A 21,792-nucleotide genomic window follows, 5' to 3' on the forward strand; every position below is an offset into this window, starting at 1 on the left:
GTATACATAGAGTATAGAGTAACATAACTCATTATGCAGAATAATAAACATGAAGTCACTGGATTATTATTAGTGCTCCATTAATTCTGCAGTTTATAATAACATCATATTAGTACTTTAAGATTGTACTTAAAGAATAAACTCTCCTCCAGTTGGCGCTCCGGTGCTGGTTTTGTGTGACTCTCCTTCCTGAAAGTGTTGAGGCTGGCTGCAGGAACACACACACACACACACACTCACACACACTCCGCTCCCATTGAAGCAGTGGACACATTACTGGTGTTGTTGTTTTCGTGTTGGAGCTCGTGAGTCTGCAGGTAGGTGCTTTTGAATCTCACTCTCATCCCCTCTTCTGCTTCTGCTTCTGTGACTTCACTGGTTTCTCAGCGTGCAACGAAAGAAGCTGATCTGAACTTCACAAAGATACACACACTGTCTGCTGTGTGTGACTTCACTGCCTCCTCAGAGTGCAGTAATCTGCAACACTAATGGTGGACGCTTCATTGTAAAGCTTTTCTGCAGTAAACACGTTGTCTTCGCTGCTTTGCTCTGTAACCTGAGTGTTGTTGTGCTGCTGCTGCTGCTGGATCAACTGTGTGGAGATAGTTTTGGGAAGTAAAGATCGAGACTTGGTTTAGTTTTTGACATTTTAAAGCTTAAATAAATCCAGAAATGCTGTGAAAATGGAATAAATGCTTCGCTGTTTTTGTTCAGAGAGGACTCTTATTGTGGAGGGTGTGAACTCAGCAGGGGAGGAATCTGATTGGCTCCGAGCTCAGAGACAGGGGGGTGTGTACAGTATAAGTGCAGTATGCTCATGTGTGTTTGTTTTTATTTATTTTACTGCTGTATTTAATAAAATATAAGTTTCATCTGGAAACGAACACAAATGTTTTGTCAGTTGTGCAAAACGACAAACATTTTAAATATTAAAAGTGTTTTGATATTTTACAGTGAAAGCAACAGCACGGAAGAAAACAACATTACAGGTGAAATAATTATCAGCTTTACTTAAAGTATTAAAATTAAAGTAGTTATTAGTCATCAGATTATAAACTGTGAAGCTGCTGCAGCTTTAAACTTCTTTAACTTTAATTACCTGCTTTATCCGAATGGTCACCACATAAATCGGGATTATTAGGATAATAATAATAATCTGCTTTAATCTCAGCAGATTTTTCTCTAATATTTGCTTTAGTGTGAACTATGAGATCATTGAACAGAACAATCATCAAAATGATTTCAAAATCTATTAATCGTCAGTTTCCTGCAGAAAAGTCTTTAAAGTCTTCAAATCTGGAGTTTTGCTGCTTTTCTGTTTTATATTAAAGTGAAAATCTTTGGACACTTAAAGTCATGCTATTTATCTATTTATTTAATATTATATATTAATTGATTTAATATTATATATTTATTTATTTAATATTATATATTTATTTATTTATTTTATATTATATATTTATTTATTTTATATTATATATTTATATTGTATTACTTCTGAATATCATAAATTAGTGTTTATTTTACTGTAAGTGTTTCAGTGTGTAACCTCTGAGTCACCGATTAACAGGAAATGTTGAAGGGGGGGCCGGGGGGGGGGTCGTGTTTCATCATGTTGCCACGGTGACTCAGTTTAACGAAGGTGTTGTGATACTCATCAGTGTTCGTACAAACATTGATTAACAGTTAAACCTTCTGTTGCTCTCGTTTTAATCCTCTGTGGTCTTCACACACACACACACACACACACACACACACACACACACACACACAAAGTTTGTCATCTCGACTCCGTTTCATCAGTTCGACGTCATCGCACCGAACAATAAATAACACCTTTAAAAACATTTAATATTTAATTCATATTTAAACAGTTTATAAACAAGACTTATAGGTTCAACTGTTTTACTTTATTGCCCAGTTTAAAACATTTGTTGAAATGTAATAAGTTACTTACTAACATTGTTTTATGTGACAGGAAAATACAAAAATAAAGTTTAGTAATCTTCCATACTTTTATATTTTAATATATTATATGATTAAATGACAGAATGTACTGAAACAAACATAAAGTACATAATTGTGAGATATTTATTTTATATTTTAGTGTAGTTTTTCATTTTTCTATACTTTATACTTCATACTTTATACTTCATACTTCATACTTCATACTTTATACTTTATACTTCATACTTCATACTTTATACTTTAACCCTTTAACACCTAAGCCAAAAAAGCCTCAACATTTTCGCCTGGACTTTTTTTCTTATTTTAACTATAAAAAGGTCAGGAAATGTCCTGTTAGTAAGTGCTTTTGCCCATTTTCCAACAATACCTGGAACTTTCCATATCTGGCAGTCATTTACAATTCATTGCATGTTATGAGAGTGTAATAACAGTTTAAAATGAAGAGAAACACAAAAGCGGAATTTGAGTTTAGTGGTTTAGTGAACAAAAAACACTGCAAATGTACATGAATAAGAGATTTAACATGTTACATTTGAAGTTTGAAATGTATACAACTATATTCAGTAAAAGTTTTGAGTCTTTTACTCTTACACCTGCAAAAACAGGCCATAAAATGGAAAATATGTCCAGGCGTTTTTCCCCACACAGGGTAATTCTCTCCTCTCTGAGTGTCCCTTCACATGCAGAGGTCTTGGTGGTACTGCCAGTGACTGTTCCTGTTGCTCCTGTTTTCTCTGGGTCACTCAGATGAAGATTAGATCAAATGGCCATGAACAGTCTGGGGACATGACAGTGGCAGGGAATGACACATTGAAAATGGTTTGCTTACACCAAAAGTTGCTCATCTTTGTGCAGGTCCAAAACTGACATGTACAGCAACATGCCTGTGGACTTCTTCATTTCTTCTGGAGTTATTTCAGTCCAGATGAACTGTCTCCCTCTCTCCAGGCTTTTGGCTGCATTCTTGTTTGTGTATTCAGAGAGGAGTTTGAAAACTGCAGCATCAAAGTGGGAATAAATGTCACCTGGTGCTGGGTTTCCCATATCGAGAGGGGGTTGGACCCCTGGGGTGGTTGAGGGACTCCATCATCGGGCTCTGCCTCAGTCTGCCATCTTGTGGTGTGATGTGGTGAGGGGCTTCTGTGTCTGACAGCACCACCAGATCATCTAGCATCCCCACAGCTCCATCTACAGGCCTGAATGTGATCTCTGGTGACACCTTGTGATCTCTGGTGACACCTCGTGATCTCTGGTGACACCTCCTCCTCTCCAGCTAAAGCTTGTACACAGCCTCGGCTAGGACGCAGGCTACTTGAAGAAGACGCGCACATTTACGCATATAAAGTACAATTACACACCTAGTACAATCTTACAGACTTGGTACACTGTTCTAAACAAGTCACAACGCAATACAAGTGTTGATTTACATACCATCTTGCTTCCATTTGAATTCAATCCGCTGTTTTCCGGCTCTATTTCTCCGCGGTGTTGTTTGTGTCTCTCCAGCGCTCTGTGTGTATTCGCTCACAACGAAGGTGCTGTTTCACGGGCTTCCGGAGGGCCGTAAGTGAAGTTACCGTAATGAGTCAATATATGCCGTAAAGCGCAGAGTCTCTTGCGCAAACTTTGACATAATTACGGTAATCCAAAGTTTTGCTTGCAAAATGTGTCGGCGACGACACATTCGGTGTTAAAGGGTTATACTTTATACTTCATACTTTTTTTATTTATTATTAGAAATATATTATTATAGTTATATTATATTTTATATAAATATAATTTATATTACATAATATAAATTATATTTATATTATTATGTTTCTAATCAGGTTCTTTAGACTTTGTTCAAAATAAATTAAAGTAACTTTTTGAATTCTTTATTTCTGTGTTTCAGATTCAGACATGTTACCAAAGACGCGTCTGGGGAAGCGCTCTCCTCTCGGGGCGTTGGTGAGCGCCACCTGCCCGACAGGTGAGACCGGCATCACCGTGACAACAGCAGCAGGACAACAGGCCATCAGCAGGGTCAAAGGTCATCCTGGGCTGAAGGTGATTATTGTCAGCGTTCAATGACCTCGAGCCACATTGAACAGCAGCAGATGCACAAACCGTGTTTCCGTTCTCACGCTGAGCCGTGGTCGTTTCTCAGGTGTATTTTCAGTGTGGAGGTGGCGGGGAGTCGTCAGGTGCGGCGGATCAGCTCGACTTCATGCAGAGTGAAGTTTCCACCTGGCCGTCTTCTCGTCCCTCCGCGGTGCCTCCGTCCTGCAGCAGATCTGTCTCCTCCTGCATCGACGTCCCCAGAAGGTCGGACGTTTTCTCCGTCGCCGTGTTTTTATTCTTAATTTCTGTATATTTCCCAATAAATGAATTCTAACCGGTCCTGCAGTCAGAGGCGTCCGGAGGAGGTGGACGTGGACGAGCTGATGGCAGCGATGGTCCTCAGCAGTTTGTCCTGCAGCCCGCGGCTGCACAGCCCCACACACACAGACCCCACAGGTACAACCACACACACAGACCCCACAGGTACAACCACACACACAGACCCCACAGGTACAACCACACACACGGACCCCACAGGTACAACCACACACACGGACCCCACAGGTACAACCACACACACGGACCCCACAGGTACAACCACACACACGGACCCTACAGGTGAAGCCACACACACGGACCCCACAGGTGAAGCCACACACACGGACCCCACAGGTACAACCACACACACGGACCCCACAGGTACAACCACACACACGGACCCCACAGGTACAACCACACACATGGACCCCAGACCCCACAGGTACAACCACACACACAGACCCCACAGGTGCAACCACACACACAGACCCCACAGGTGCAACCACAGACACGGACCCCACAGGTACAACCACACACACGGACCCCACAGGTACAACCACACACACGGACCCCACAGGTACAACCACACACACGGACCCCACAGGTACAACCACACACACGGACCCCACAGGTACACGGACCCCACAGGTACAACCACACACACGGACCCCACAGGTACAACCACACACACGGACCCCACAGGTACAACCACACACACAGAGACCCCACAGGTACAACCACACACACGGACCCCACAGGTACAACCACACACACGGACCCCACAACAACCACACACACGGACCCCACAGGTACAACCACACACACAGACCCTACAACAACAACAAACTAATTTAAAATGACAACAATATGAAAAACAATTACAAACAACAAAAACAACTATGACTAAAAACAAACATAACAAATAACAGCAGGAAACAAAAAACAACAAAGATTGACAATAAGAAAATGAACAATAACAAAAATAACAACCAAAAACAAAAAGCCCATGACAGAGTTTGTCCACCAGAGATGCTGACAGGTTTCTATTGTCCCGCTCGATAAACTAAATATCTTCACTACCCTTTAAAAAGAAACAGATCGTAATCAAAAACGTTTGTTTGTATTATATAATATTATATATTGACACATGTATTATATTGTATATATATATATATATATATATATATATATACAATATAATACATGTGTGTATATATATATATATGTATATTTACACATGTATTATATTGTATATATATATATATATATATATAAACATGTATTATATATATATATATTAAGATGAGATAAAAAAAAGTTGTTTATTAACGCTGAATGCAAAGATGTGAAACATAAAATCGTTAAGATCAACACGTGCAGTTGTGAGGGGAAGTAATTGTAGAAGTTGATGTATTTATATTTATCATTTATATTTATTTATGTAAATATTTAGTTTGTTGTTGAGCCTCGCCGTGTTGTGGTCATCTCTGTTCTGCTGTTTAACTTCCTGTGTGTTTCAGCTCCTCCGATGGACTGCGGCGGCGAGCTCTCCGACAGCGGCAGCAGCGGGTACTGGAGTGTCGGCCTCGCCAACAGCAGCCCGGCGCCGTCTCCGCCAAACGCAGAGCCCGACGCCAGTCCGGCCACGCCCTCCGACGAAGGCCTGGACATGGAGTTGGAACAGGTGCTATTCGACGAGCCGGCGCCACGGAAGCGAAAGGTGAGCAGGTTTGTTACGATTGTCGTAGGAGAAAGTAAAACGCTGACGCAGCACACGGTGACGCCGTGTTTCCTCCTGCAGAACTTTGTGAAGGTGGCGTACAGGTGTATGTGGCCGAGCTGTGGGAAGGTGCTGACGTCAGTGGTGGGAATAAAACGCCACATCCGGACCACACACCTATGGTAAGACTCACCTGTGTTAAGACTCACCTGTGGTAAAACTCACCCGTGGTAAGACTCACCCGTGGTAAGACTCACCTGTGGTAAGACCTGTGTTAAGACTCACCTGTGGTAAGACTCACCTATGGTAAGACTCACCCGTGGTAAGACTCACCTGTGGTAAGACCTGTGTTAAGACTCACCTGTGGTAAGACTCACCTATGGTAAGACTCACCTGTGGTAAGACTCACCTGTGGTAAGACTCACCTGTGGTAAGACTCACCTATGGTAAGACTCACCTGTGGTAAAACTCACCCGTGGTAAGACTCACCTGTGGTAAGACTCACCTGTGGTAAGACCTGTGTTAAGACTCACCTGTGGTAAGACTCACCTATGGTAAGACTCACCTGTGGTAAGACTCAGCTGTGGTAAGACTCACCTGTGGTAAGACTCACCTGTGGTAAGACTCAGCTGTGGTAAGACTCAGCTGTGGTAAGACTCACCTGTGGTAAGACTCACCTGTGGTAAGACTCAGCTGTGGTAAGACTCACCTGTGGTAAGACTCACCTGTGGTAAGACTCAGCTGTGGTAAGACTCAGCTGTGGTAAGACTCACCTGTGGTAAGACTCACCTGTGGTAAGACTCACCTGTGGTAAGACTCAGCTGTGGTAAGACTCACCTGTGGTAAGACTCACCTGGGAAGAACGTTTTATATGAAAATACAAAAAGTTGTTGAAAAATAATAAGAGAAAAGAAAAGTAAAGTTATTTGTTATTCTTCTGACTAACCGCGAATGTGTGGGTTGTTGTCGTAGTATGCATTGTTGCTGTTGAGTTGTTGGTATTGCGTTTGTATTGGATCATTATGGAGCCAGCCAACTAGCGAAACAGTTGTTATGCACGCCAGCATCATCTTCCTTGTGAGCAAGTAAAGAAACCAAATCTGAATCTGTTGAAAAGATAATGTACATCCAACGTGAACATTACACTTCCCTGGTGGCGCAGCTCGTAGAGCAGGCGACCCACATTCACATGCATACCGCAGCGGCCCGAGGTTCGAAGTAGACCTGCTGCTATTTGCTGCATGTCATTCCCCTCCTCTCTGTCCAATCTTAAACTGCACTATCATGTAAGGCACTCTCTTCTCAATAACACGTAATAACATCAATCTTTATTTTTAAATACAACATTATATTCAGTCTTAGATGTGTGCGTCAAAGAATCTTCAGGGCAAAGATACTTTACATCCACTGCAGCCTTGCACTTCGCAGGTTTTACATTTATTGTCCACTTGATGGCGCAGTAGAGCAAATGAAGCACCATGAAGCTTCAGCACGTGCAAACCAATCGGATGGAAAGCTTCAACGCTTCATGAAGCTTCATCTCGCCATCACTACCTCCTACCAACGTAATACAGCACAATACAAACAACTATACCTCGTTGGCTGCATGTGCAACCTGAGGAAATCTTGTGGTGTCGTTGGAAGCGCACTGAAGTCTTTTGTCACTGGGCCAAACTTTCCTCCGGAGCTCTTCAGTTTCCGTTTGGTCGCAGGTGTTGCGCGTCTTAATCACACGGGAGCAACCAAACGAGACTTCACAATAAAACTTATGTATACTAAATTAAATAACAAATAAAACAACAAATGTAACTTAAATACCTTGTAAATCATGAGGTTCTCTTGTAAACTGTAACAGATTATAATTATAGAAAACAATCTAATGTCTACAGTTACGATGAGTATTTTTATTTTTGTTACATTTCATCTATTTCTTTATTTCCCAGCAGTATTGGGCTTCCATACTTCGTCTAACAATGATATTGAAAAAGTGTTTTTTGTTATAAACGTGACTCAGCTACTTCCCAAACTTGCCCCTTGATAAAAGTTATGGTCTGACCTTTGACCCTTGACCCCTCACAGCCGCGGCAGCGAGCACGAGCGTTGTTCCCGCAGCGAGGAGGATTTTTACTACACGGAGGTGAAACCAGTGGGACCCGCAGTCCCCCCCCCACACTCTCCCCTTCGGCCCCGCATCCCCCCCCTCCTCACCTCCCAGCACCCCACATCCCTCCCCTTCGTCTCCCCCTCCTCCCGCCTGCAGCGCCCTGAGTCGCTCCGCCCCCTCCTCCTCCGGCAGCTTCATGCAGGTCCAATCAGAACACTCCTACCAGGTAGGCGGGGCTTATATTCACACAATTACATTTTATATTCGGGTTTATTTAAGTCTTGAATGTTTTTTGTTGCATATTTTCATCAATAAAGAAAAGCTGCATAAAAACACAAAGACTAAAGTTTGTGATATAGATGACATAAAGAGACTTTCTATTCAAATTAAAGTTTTAAATGTGTGTGTGATATTTGTTATTGTTTCTTTAGGCTCCAGCTGTCGGTCACGTGATGTCAGCAGCAGCTTCGAACACGCCCACCTGTCGCTGGATGCCCCCCCCCACCAGCTGTCCCACACCGGTAAATCGAGACTAAATCATAAGTCTTCATCCGTGTAAAGAAAACGTGTGAGAACATCAGAGTGTGTAACTGTGTGTGTGTGTGTTTGTAACTGTGTGTGTAGATTTAAACTCTCCACAGCTACATTACATAACGCCTCATGTACATATTAAACACTTGTAATATAAACTTGTGTTGATGTGAGTCATGAAGTGGGGAAGCTTCATGCTGATATCTGTTAGTTACATGTTTGACCCTGTTCACCTGTAGTGTGTACAACATGTATGACTCTGTTCACCTGTAGTGTGTACAACATGTATGACCCTGTTCACCTGTAGTGTGTACAACATGTATGAATGTTACAATACATATCTTTAAAGGAGCTTTTCTCTAAAGGAGCTTTTTCTCACACTCTTCAGCAGAAATCTCCACTTCAGTAGCACTTACATACACCAAACTTTCCACTTTCATTCCTCTCTATATTCTGAAGCTTTGTGCAGAGGGCTTTGTTCACATGTCACTCACAGCCAGTTCAACACTTTGCAGTAACTTTGTGTTAATGTGCAGGAAACTCTGCAAAACTCTCAGATTCTTGGAGACACTTTAATGTTTCCACTACAGTTTGGACTTCCCCTGAGAGGAGATTTAAGACTTTACACTAACTACTGTGCATTCAAAACACACACACACACACACACACACACACACACTTCTCTAGCTCTCAGTTCTGTTTTCTCTCAGTCTGGATCCTGTACAGCAGCCTATTGTTTGTTTCCTGCAGCAGCTAAAAGAAGCCTGTTAAAACTGGTTTTACACTGAAGGGGGGTGAAGAGTGTGTGTGTGTGTGTGTGTGTGTGTGTGTGTGTGTGTGTGTGTGTGTGTGTGTGTGTGCTCCTCCCTGATGGTTTCATTCAGCAGGATCCTGTTGGATGTTTGGTGGTCACAGTGTTATACAGGGTTGGGGGTGCAGTGCCCCCTGCAGGCTGTTAGAAGCCGCTGCAGGATGTTGTTTCAGGACAAACACACAAAGGACACGAGGAGTGAATGAGTGTGTTCTACATAAAGACAGAGCTCACACACACTCCTCTACAGAACATTAGTGATTATCAAGATGTTTTCCTGAGATAACGAGAAACAGGCCGAAGACTTGTATATTTAATTTATGAAGCTAATTAATATGTTTTTATCTGGACAAAGTTTATTCAGATAAAAACATAATTAATTCATTAATCGAGATCTGTTATAGAGAAAATGGCAAAAATAAGTTGTTTCCTGAAATGAAATATAAACAAGCAGCAACAAACTATCTGTTTCAAGATAACGAAGAATAAATAACTCAAGATTATAGAGTATAGAGAGTATATCAGCAGTATAGAGTATACAGAGCATATCGAGTATGAGTATCCAGACAACATAGGATAGATAGTAGACAGAGTATTACAGAGAATACAGAGTATAGAGAGTATATACGAGAATACAGAGTCTAGAGAGTAGATACGAGTATAGAGTATACAAGTATAGAGTATCAGAGTATATACAGAGTAAGGTATACAGATCATACATAGTATAGCAGATATACAAGTATATACAGAGCATACAGAGCAAGTAAGTATATATTGATATACAGATTCAGAGTTAACACGTATTACAGAGTAGAAGTATACAAGTATAGAGTATACAGGCATACATAGTTATAGCAGATACTACAGAGTATAACACGAGCATACATAGCAATAAATATATATTGAGTATACAGAGTATAAGTATAGACAGTTATACAGAGTATAGAGTATACAAGTATAGATTAATACAGGGGCATACAAGTATAGAGAATATACAGAGTATTACAGAGCATACAGGTATAGATGCGTATATATTAGTATACAGAGTATAGAGTATAGTAAGTATAGAGTAATATACAGAGTAATAGATATTACAGAGTATAGAGTATACAGAGTTAGGAGTATACAGAGCATATCGAGTATAGATTATACAGAGCATACATAGTAATAGAGAGTATACAGAGTAAGGAGATATACAGAGTATACGAGTAATACTAGAGTATAGAGACCATAACTCATTATGCAATAATCAACATGAAGTCACTATTATTATATTAGTGCTCCATTATTCTGCAAGTTTATAATAAACATCATATTAGTACTTAAGATGTGTACTTAAGAATAACTCTCCTCATCCTCCAGTTGGCGCTCCTGTGCGGTTTTGGTGTGAACCCCCTCTCCTTCCTGAAAGTGTTGAGGCTGCTGCAGGAAACACACACACACACCCAACACACTCAGACACCTCTCCGCTCCCATTGAAGCAGTGGAACACATTACTGGTGTTTGTTGTTTCGTGTTGGAAGCTCGTGAGTCTGCATGTAGGTGCTTTTGAATCTCACTCTCATCCCCTCTTCTGCTTCTGCTTCTGTGACTTTCAACTGGTTTCTCAGCGTGCAACGAAAGAAGCTGAACTAACTTCACAAAGATACACAACTGTCTCTGTTGTGTACTTCACTGCCGTCCTCAGAGTGCAGTAAATCTGCAACACTACTAATGGTGGACGCTCAATTGTAAATCGCTTTTCTGCAGTAAACACGTTGTCTTCGCTGCTTTGCCTCTGTAACCTGGTGTTTTTGTGCTGCTGCTGTGCTGGCATCAACTGTGTGGAATAGTTTTTGGGAAGTAAAGATCGAGACTTGGTTTAGTTTTTTGACATTTTAAGAAAAGCTAAATAAATCCAGACATCTGTGAAAATGGGAATAAATGCTTCGCTGTTTTTTGTTCAGAGAGGCACTCTTATTGTGAGGGTTGAACTCAGCAGGGAGGATCTGATGGCTCCGAGCTCAATACAGGGGGGTTGTACAGTAAATGCGTTGCTCATTGGCGTTTTGGTTTTTATTATTTTACTGCTGTATTAATAAAATATCAGTTTCATCTGGAAACGAACACAAATGTTTTTGTCAGTTGTGCCAAACGACAAACATTTTTAAAATATTAAAAGTGTTTTGATTATTTTAACAGTGAAGCAAACAGCACGAAGACTAAACAACATTCAGGGGAAATACATTATCACTTTACTTTAAAGTCTTTAAAAATTAAAGTAGTTTTAGTCCCATCAGATTATAAACTTTGAAGCTGCTGCAGCTTTAAACTTCTTTAACTTTAATTACCACCGTGCTTTAAATTTTTATCCATGGTCACCACATAAATCGGATATCTTGGATAATAAATAATAATCTCTTTAATCTCAGCGATTTTTTTCTCTAATATTGCTTAGTGTGACTATGAGATCATTGGAAAGAACAATCATTCAAAATGATTTCAAAATCTATTACTCGTCAGTTTCCGCAGAAAGTCTTTAAATCTGTTCAATCTGGGAGTTTTGCTGCTTTTCTTTTTATCTTAAAGTGAAAATTCGTTGTGACACTTAAAGTCCATGCTAGTTTATCTATTTATTTATATTATATTAATTGATTTAATATTATATCATTTATCTTATTAATATTATATATTTATTTTTATTTTAATTATATATTTATTTATTTTATATTCTATATTATATATTGTATTTACTTCTATTCTGAATATCATAAATCTAGTGTTTATATTTGACTGTAAGTGTTTTCAGTGTGTAACCTCTGAGTCACCGATTAACGGAAATGGTTGAAGGGGGGGCCGGGGGGGGGTCGTGTTTCATCATGTTGCCACTGTGACCTCAGTTTAACGAAGGTGTTGTGATACTCACCGTGTTCGTACAAACTTGATGTAACAGTTTACAACCTTCTGTTGCTCTCGTTTAAATCCTCTGTGTCTTCAACACACACCACACCCACACACCACCACACACACACACCACAACATTTTGTCATCATCTGACTCCTGTTCATTCATCAGTTCGACGTCATCGCACCGAACAAGAAAAACACCTTTAAAAAAAACATTTAATGATTATTCATATTTTAAAAACAGTTTATAAACAAGACTTATAGGTTCACTGTTTTTACTTGTCATTGCCCAGTTTAAACATTGTTGAAATTGAATACGTTACTTGCTAACATTGGTTTTATGTGACAGGAAAATCACAAAATAAAGTTTAGGTAATCTTTCCATACTTTATATTTTATAATTTATATGATTAAATGACATAATGTACTGAAACAAACATAAAGTACATAACTTGTGAATATTTATTTTATATTTTAAGTGTAGTTTTTTTTGCATTTTTCTATACTTAATACTTCATACTTTACACTTTCATACTTCATACTTCATACTTTATACTTTATACTGCTTTCATCACTTCAATACTTTATACTTTAACCTCTTTAAACACTAACCAAAAAAGCTCAACATTCGCCTGACTTTTTTTTCTTATTTTAACTATAAAAAGTCAGGAACATGTCCTGTTAGTAAGTGCTTTTGCCATTTTCTCAACAATCCTGGAACTTTCATATCTTGCAGTCTTTACAATCATTGCATGTTTATGAGAGTGTAATAACAGTTTAAAATGAAGAACACACAAAGCGGAATTTGAGTTTGTGGTTTAGTGAACAAAACACTGCAAATTACATGAATCAGAATTTAAACATGTTACATGTGAAGTTTGAAATGTTACACTATAAATTCATTAAAAGTTTTGAGTCCTTTTAAAACTCTTACACCTACAACTAACACCACACTGCAAACAGGCCCATAACAGGGAAAATATGTCCAGCGTTTTTTTCCCCCACACAGGGTATTCTCTCCTCTCTCGAGTGTCCCTTCACTGTCAGAGGTCTTGGTGGTACTGCCAGTGACTGTTTCCTGTTGCTCCTGTTTTCTCCTGGTCACTCAGATGAAGATAGATCAAATGCCATGACAGTCGGGGGACACTGGACAGTGGGGTAATGACACTATTGAAAAGGTTTTCTTAAACACCAACAGTTGCTCATCTTTGTGCTGGTCCAAAACGACATTACAGCAACATGGCCGTGGACTTCTTTCATTTCTTCTGGAGTTTTTCAGTCAGATGAACTGTCTCCCTCTCTCAGGCTTTTGGCTGCAATTCTTGTTTTGTGTATTCAGAGGGAGTTTTTGAAACACTCAGCAGCAATCAAGTGGAAATAAAATTTCACCTGGTGCGGGTTTCCCATATCGAGAGGGGTGGACCCCTGGGGGTGGTTGAGGGACTCCATCTCGGGCTCTGCCTCAGTCTGCCAATCTTGTGGTGTGATTGGTGAGGGGGCTTCTGTGTCTGAACGCACCACCATGCATCTAGCATCCCCACAGCTCCTCTACAGAGGCCTGAATGTGATCTCTGGTCGACACCTGTGATCTCCTGTGACAATCCTCGTGATCTCTGGTGCACCTCCTCCTCTCTCCGCTAAAGTTGTACACAGCCTCGGCTACGGACGCAGGCTACTTGAGAAAGGACCGCACATTTACGCATATAAAGTACAGATTACACCACCATACAATCTTACAGACTGTGGTCACTGGTTCTAAACAATCACAACAACACGCAATACAGTGTTTATTTACATACCCTCTTTGCTTCAATTGAATTCAATCCGCTGTTTCCCTTCCCCCCCGGCTTATTTCTTCCGGCGGGTTGTTGTTTGTGTCTCTCAGCTGCTTGTGTGTATTCGCCAACAAACGAAGGTGCTGTTTCACAGGCATCCAAACTTATTAGTTTTTCCGGAGGGCCGTAAGTGAAGTTACCGTAATGTAGTCAATATATGCCGTAAAGGCGCAGAGGCTCTTTCTTGCGCAAACTTTGAATAATACGGTAATCCAAAGTTTGCTGCAAAATGTGTCGGCCGACACACTTCGGTGTTAAAGGGTTTATACTTTAAAACTTCCAATACTTTTTTTATTTATTAGAATATATTATTATAAAGTTTATATTATATTTTATTAATTAAATAATTTATATTACATAATATAATATATTATATTATTAGGTTTTCTAATCAGGTTCTTTTTAGACTTTGTCAAAATACATATACAAGTACTTTTTGAATTCTATCTGCTTTATTTCTGTGTTTCAGATTCAGTACATGTTTACCAAAGACGCGTCTGGGTAAGCGCTCTCCTCTCCGGGCGTTGGTGAGCGCCACCCTGCCCGACAGGTGAGACCGGCATCACCGTTGACACACAGCAGGACACAGCCATCAGCAGGGTCCAACGGCATCCTGGCTGAAAGGTGATTATTGTCAGCGTTCATGCCTCGAGCCACATTGAACAGCAGCGATGCCACAAACCGTGTTTTCCCGTTCTCCACGCTGAGGCCTGGTCGTTTCTTCATGGGTTTTTTCAGTGTGGAGGTGGCCGTGAATTCGTCAGGTTGCGGCGGATCACTCGACTCATGCAGATGTGAAGTTTCCCCACCTGGGCCGCTTCTACGTCCCTCCGCCGGGCCTCCGTCCTGCAGCAGATTCTTCTCCTCCTTCATCGACCGTCCCCAGAAGGTCGGACGTTTTTCGTCGCCGTGTTTTTTTTCGTAATTTCGTATATTTCCCAATAAATGAATTCTAACCGTCATGCAATCAGAGGCGTCCGGAGGAGGTGGACGGGACGAGCGATGGCAGCGATGGTCCTCAGCAGTTTGTCCTGCCAGCCGCGGCTGCACAGGCCCCACACACCCGACCCCACAGGTCAACCACACCCACAGACCCCACAGGTACAACCCAACAACAGACCCCACAGTAGCAACCACACCACGGTTACCTCCACAGTACAACACACACAACCGGACCCCACAGGTACCAACCACACAACACTGACCCCACATTACAACCACACACACGATGACCCTACCGGTGAAGCCACACCGTGAACCCCACAGGTGAAGCCACACAGCCGGACCCCACAGGTAAACCACACACACACGGACCCCCACAGTCAAACACCACCACACGGACCCCACAGGTACAGACACACACATGGACCCCAGAACCTCACAGGTACAACCATCACACACCGACCCCACAGGTGGAACCACACCACAACCACAGCCACCAAGACCGCCCCACATGGTCACCACACGCCCACATACCCCCTGACCCACAGGTACAACCACCCACACGGACCCCACAGGTACAACCAACACACCGGACCCCACTAGTACACCATAGGACACACGCCCACAGGTACAACCACACACACCGGACCCCACAGGTACAACACCACAGAATCGAACAGACACACACACACGAGAACCCCACAGGTACAACCAACACACACTACCCACGTCGACACCCACAGGACCACAGGTCCACACACACAGGACCCCACAAACCAACCACGACCCACACACGACCCCACAGGCATCAACCACACACACAGACCCTACAACAACAACAAACTATTTAAAATGACAACAATATTGAAACAATTACAACCACAAAAACAACTATACTAAACAACAAACATAACAATAACGCAGGAACCAAAAAACAACAAGATGACAATAAAAAATGAACATACAAAATAACAACAAAACAAAGCCCATACGAGTTTGTCCACCAGAGATGCTGACGAGGTTTCTATTGTCCCCGCTCGATAAACTAAATATCTCCTACCTTTAAAAAGAAACAGATCGTAATCAAAAACGTTTGTTTGTATTTATATAATCATTATTATTGACACATGTATTATATTGTATTATATATATATATCTTATATATATTATCAATATAATACATGTGTGTATATTATCTATATATGGTAATAGTTTACAACATTTATTTATTGTATATAATATATATATATATACACCTGTATTATATATATATATATCAAGATGAGATAAAAAAAGTTGTTTATTATAAAGCTGAATGCAAAGATGTGAACACATAAATCGTTAAGATTCAACACGTGCGTTTTGTGAGGGGAAGTACTTGTAGAAGTTGATGTATTTATATTTTTATCATTTATATTTATTTTATTAAATATTTTAGTTTGTTGTTGAGCCCGTCGCCGTTTGGGTCATCTCTGTTCTGCTGTTTCAACTCCTGTGTAGTTTCAGCTCCCCGATGGACTGCTGCGGCGAGCTCTCTCCGACAGCGGCAGTCAGCGGGTACTGGAGTTGTCGGCCTCGCCAACCTACAGCCCGGCGCCGTCTCCCTTCGCCAAACGCAGAGGCCCCGACGCCATCCGGCCACGCCCTCCACGAAGGCCTGGGACAGGAGTTGGGAACAGGTGCTATTCGACGAGCCGGCGCCAGGGGAACGCGAAGGTGAGCAGGTTTGTTACGATTGTCGTAGAGAAATAAAACGCTGACGCAGCACACGGTGACGCCGTGTTTCTCCTCCTGCAGAACTTTGTGAAGGTGGCGTACAGGTGTATTGTGCGCGAGCTGTGGGAAGGTGCTGACGTCAGTGGGGGAATAACGCCACACCTCCGGACCACACACCTATGTAAGACTCAACCTGTGTTAAACCACCTGTGGTAAACTCCCCGTGGTCAGACTCCCCGTGGTAAAGACTCACCTGTGGTATACACTGTGTTAAGACTCACCTGTGGTAACTCACCTATTGGTAAGACAGCTCACCCGTGGTAAGACTCACACCTGTGGTAAGACCTGTGTAAGACCACCTGTGTGTAAGACTCACCTATGGGTAAGACTCACCTGTGGTAAGACTCACCGTGGAAGACTTCACCTGTGGTAGACTCATCCTATGGTAAGACTCCCTGTGGAAAACTAACACTCACCCGTGGTAAGTACTCACCTGGTGGTAAGACTCACCTGTGGTAAGACCTGTGTTAAGACTCCACCTGTGGTAAGACTCACCTATGTAAACTCACCATGTGGTAAGACTCAGCTGTGGTAAGACTCCCTGTGGTAAGACTCACCCTCGTGGTAGACTCACTTGTGGTAAGACTCAGTCTGTGGTAAACTCACCGTGGTAAGACTCACCTGTGGTAAGACGCAGCTGTGGTAAGCCTCACCTGTGGTAGACTTCACCTGTTGGTAAACTCGCCTGTGGTACACTAGACTAGTGGTAGACTCACCTGTGGTAAGACTCACCTGTGGTAAGCACTCCTGTGGTAAAGACTCAGCTGTGGAAGACTCACTGTTGTAAGACTCCACCTGGGAAGAACGTTTTATATGAAAATACAAAAAGTTTGTTGAAAAATAATAAGAAGAAAAAAGTAAATTTTTTTGTTTTCTTCTGACGTAACCACGCGAATTGTTGGGTTGTTGTCGTAGTATGCATTGTTTGCGTGCTGTTGGTATTGCGTTTTATTGGAGGATCAATTATGGAGCCAGTCCCACTAGCGAACAGTTGTTATATCCACGGCCAGCAATCATCTTCCTTGTGATCAAAGTAAAGAACCCAAATCTGAATCTGTTGAACAGATAATTACATCCACGTGAACATTACACTTTCCCTTGGTGGCGCAGCTCTAAGCAAGGGGTCGACCACATGCACATGGCATACCGCCAGTCGGCCCTCCGAGGTTACGAGTAGACCTGCTGCTATGTTGCTGCTGTCATTCCCCTCCTCCCTCACCAATCTTAAACTGCACTTCATGTAAGGCACGTCTCTATCTCAATAACACGTTAATACCATCCAATCTTTTTTTAAATACAACATTAGCTTCAGTCTTAGATGGTGTGCGTCAAGAATCTTCAGGGCAAAGATACTTTCATCCACTGCAACGCCTTGCACTTCGTCGCAGTTTTACATTTATTGTCCAGAGTATAGCGAGTATACAGAGTATAGGTAGAGTATGGAGAGTATACAGAGTATACAGAGCATACAGAGTATAGAGCATGGGTGTCAAACTCTGGCCCGCGGGCCAAATTTGGCCCGCCGTGTAATTTCATTTGGCCCTTGAGGCAATATCAAATTAACATTAGAGCTGGCCCGCCGGTATTATACAGCGGCGATGCCGCTGTAACACCGCATTCACCGCTAATACTACAAATCCCATAATGCTCTGCTGTTGATTTGGCGCGCCAGCCATGCTCTCTCCTCTGTGTCAGTAGCGATCCGTGTTCTTGCGCAACGCTTCTGCTGAAAGCCGGCCGGCTCCCCCCGCCTCCCCGTGCCTCTCTCCCAGACGTGCTGCGGCCTCATTCTACAACTGTCAGTGTCACTGTGTTACCCCTACCAACAATGGCGAAAAGGAAGGCAGAAAACAGAACTTTTCTGGACAGGTGGGAGACAGAATATCTGTTTATATATGTAAAAGACAGACCTGTTTGTCTCGTTTGTGGAGCCAACGTGTCGGTAACTAAGGAGTACAACATTAGGCGACACTATGAAACGAAACACCAGGACAAGTACAAGGACCTGGACACGACTCAAAGGAGCCAGAAAGTAGAGGAGATGAAAAGAGGTTTGGTTTCACAACAGAATATGTTCAAAAAAGTCACAGCACAAAATGAGGCTGCTGTAAAGGCAAGTTATATCGTGGCAGAAGAAATCGCCAAATCAACCCGACCCTTTAATGAGGGAGAGTTTGTTAAAAAGTGCATGCTGAAAGTTTGTGACCAAGTGTGCCCAGAGAAAAAGCAGGCCTTTTCAAACGTAAGCCTGAGCAGGAACACAATAGCTGAGCGCACATGTGATCTTGCCACCAATCTGCATGACCAGCTGATGGAAGAGGGAAAAGATTTAGTTTCTTTTTCCCTTGCTGTGGACGAGAGCACTGACGCGTCTGATACTGCGCAGCTGTCAGTCTTCATCCGCGGTGTCGACTCAAATCTGTGTGTTACGGAGGAGCTTTTGGGAACTAACCTCCAAATGGAGCTGATTGAACTCCAGTGTGATGACACGCTGAAGTCAAAGTATGATGCTGTTGGCGCCGCACAGTTTCCACAATTCATCCCTGACACAATGCCTCAGCTCCGCACCCAAGCTGCTCAATTGCTCTCCACGTTCGGCAGCACTTATCTATGTGAGCAACTTTTCTCCTCAATGAAGATGACGAAAATGTCTCACAGGATACGTCTGACTGATGAACACCTTCGTTCGATAATGAAGGTTGCCTCAGCTCAAAGCCTGAACCCCGACATTAATGAACTAGTATCCAAGAAAAGATGCCAGGTATCTGGCTTGGGCACATCAGATTAGATCAGTGTGTCGCAAACTGAGCAGTAAAAAGGCCTGAATGGTTGATTTATTCATTGTTATTTTGTTTTCAAAAAAGCCTGTGGAAAAAGTTAATGTTAATATTTACCTCAGAAGGCTGCAAATAGAAAAGAGGCATTCCATTTTTTATTTAAATTTTATTTAATATACCATTGATGTTTTTTCGTTCGTTTTTGAAAGTTGATTTTGCACTATTAAGTTTTATTCATGCACTTTCTCTTGCTACTTTCAAGGCTTGAATGTTTGATTCATTCATTATTGTTATTTTATTTTCAAATGTATTATTAGCCTGTGGAAAAAGTTTATTTTGATATTTACCTCAGAAGGTTGCAAATAGAAAAGAGGCATTCAATTTTTATTTAAATTTATTTGATATGCCATTGATATTTTTTAATTATTATTATTATTATTTGAAACTCGATTTTGCATGTCACTATAAAGTTATATAAGCCTTGCTTGTTCAATATTCAATGCAAAACTTGTTTGGGTCCCTATTAAAAGGTTAATTTGTTCAACCTTGGCCCACGGCTTTGTTCAGTTTTAAATTTTGGCCCAGTCTGTATTTGAGTTTGACACCCCTGGTATAGAGAGTATATATCGAGAATACATAGTATAGAGTACAGAGAGTATATACAGAGTATAGAGTATACAGAGTATAGAGTATACAGAGCATACAGAGTATAGAGTATACAGAGCATACATAGTATAGAGAGTATACAGAGTATATACAGAGAATACAGAGTATAGAGAGTATATATCGAGAATACAGAGTATAGAGTATAGAGAGTATATACAGCGTATAGAGTATACAGAGTATAGAGTATACAGAACATACAGAGTATAGAGTATACAGAGCATACATAGTATAGAGAGTATATATTGAGTATACAGAGTATAGAGTATACAGAGCATAGAGTATACAGATTATAGAGTATAGAGAGTATATACAGAGTATAGAGTATACAGAGTATAGAGTATAGAGAGCATATCGAGTATAGAGTATACAGAGCATACATAGTATAGAGAGTATACAGAGTATATACAGAGCATACAGAGTATAGAGAGTATATATTGAGTATACAGAGTATAGAGTATACAGAGTATAGAGTATACAGAGTATAGAGTATAGAGAGTATATACAGAGTATAGAGTATACAGAGCATATCGAGTATAGAGTATACAGAGCATACATAGTATAGAGAGTATACAGAGTATATACAGAGAATACAGAGTATAGAGAGTATATATCGAGAATACAGAGTATAGAGAGTATATACAGAGTATAGAGTATACAGAGTATAGAGTATACAGAGTATATACAGAGTATAGAGTATACAGAGCATACATAGTATAGAGAGTATACAGAGTATATACAGAGCATACAGAGCATAGAAAGTATATATTGAGTATACAGAGTATAGAGTATAGACAGTATATACAGAGTATAGAGTATACAGAGTATAGAGCATACATAGTATAGAGAGTATACAGAGTATATACAGAGCATACAGAGCATAGAAAGTATATATTGAGTATACAGAGTATAGAGTATAGACAGTATATACAGAGTATAGAGTATACAGAGTATAGAGTATACAGAGCATACATAGTATAGAGAGTATACAGAGTATATACAGAGCATACAGAGTATAGAGAGTATATATTGAGTATACAGAGTATAGAGTATACAGAGTATAGAGTATATATACAGAGTATAGAGAGTATATACAGAGTATAGAGTATACAGAGTATAGAGTATACAGAGCATATCGAGTATAGAGTATACAGAGCATACATAGTATAGAGAGTATACAGAGTATAGAGAGTATACAGAGTATACAGAGTATACATAGAGTATAGAGTAACATAACTCATTATGCAGAATAATAAACATGAAGTCACTGGATTATTATTAGTGCTCCATTAATTCTGCAGTTTATAATAACATCATATTAGTACTTTAAGATTGTACTTAAAGAATAAACTCTCCTCCAGTTGGCGCTCCGGTGCTGGTTTTGTGTGACTCTCCTTCCTGAAAGTGTTGAGGCTGGCT

The 21,792-nt window shown here is 41.1% G+C and overlaps 1 protein-coding gene across 1 annotated transcript; it reads left to right on the top strand.

Annotated features, from left to right (window-relative positions):
- Window positions 1-239: 239 nt before the first annotated feature.
- LOC115005806 (zinc finger protein 395-like) lies at window positions 240-8,835 on the top strand. Its single transcript, XM_029427752.1, is given in 11 exon segments — window positions 240-317; window positions 715-789; window positions 955-989; window positions 3,863-4,017; window positions 4,118-4,275; window positions 4,358-4,467; window positions 5,850-6,049; window positions 6,131-6,231; window positions 8,129-8,189; window positions 8,191-8,379; window positions 8,585-8,835. Coding segments are annotated over 8 exon segments (1,071 nt in total). The 5' UTR covers window positions 240-317; window positions 715-789; window positions 955-989; window positions 3,863-3,870; the 3' UTR covers window positions 8,690-8,835.
- Window positions 8,836-21,792: the final 12,957 nt, after the last annotated feature.

The sequence above is a fragment of the Cottoperca gobio genome, unplaced genomic scaffold (assembly GCF_900634415.1).
Source record: "Cottoperca gobio unplaced genomic scaffold, fCotGob3.1 fCotGob3_370arrow_ctg1, whole genome shotgun sequence".
NCBI lineage: Eukaryota > Metazoa > Chordata > Actinopteri > Perciformes > Bovichtidae > Cottoperca > Cottoperca gobio.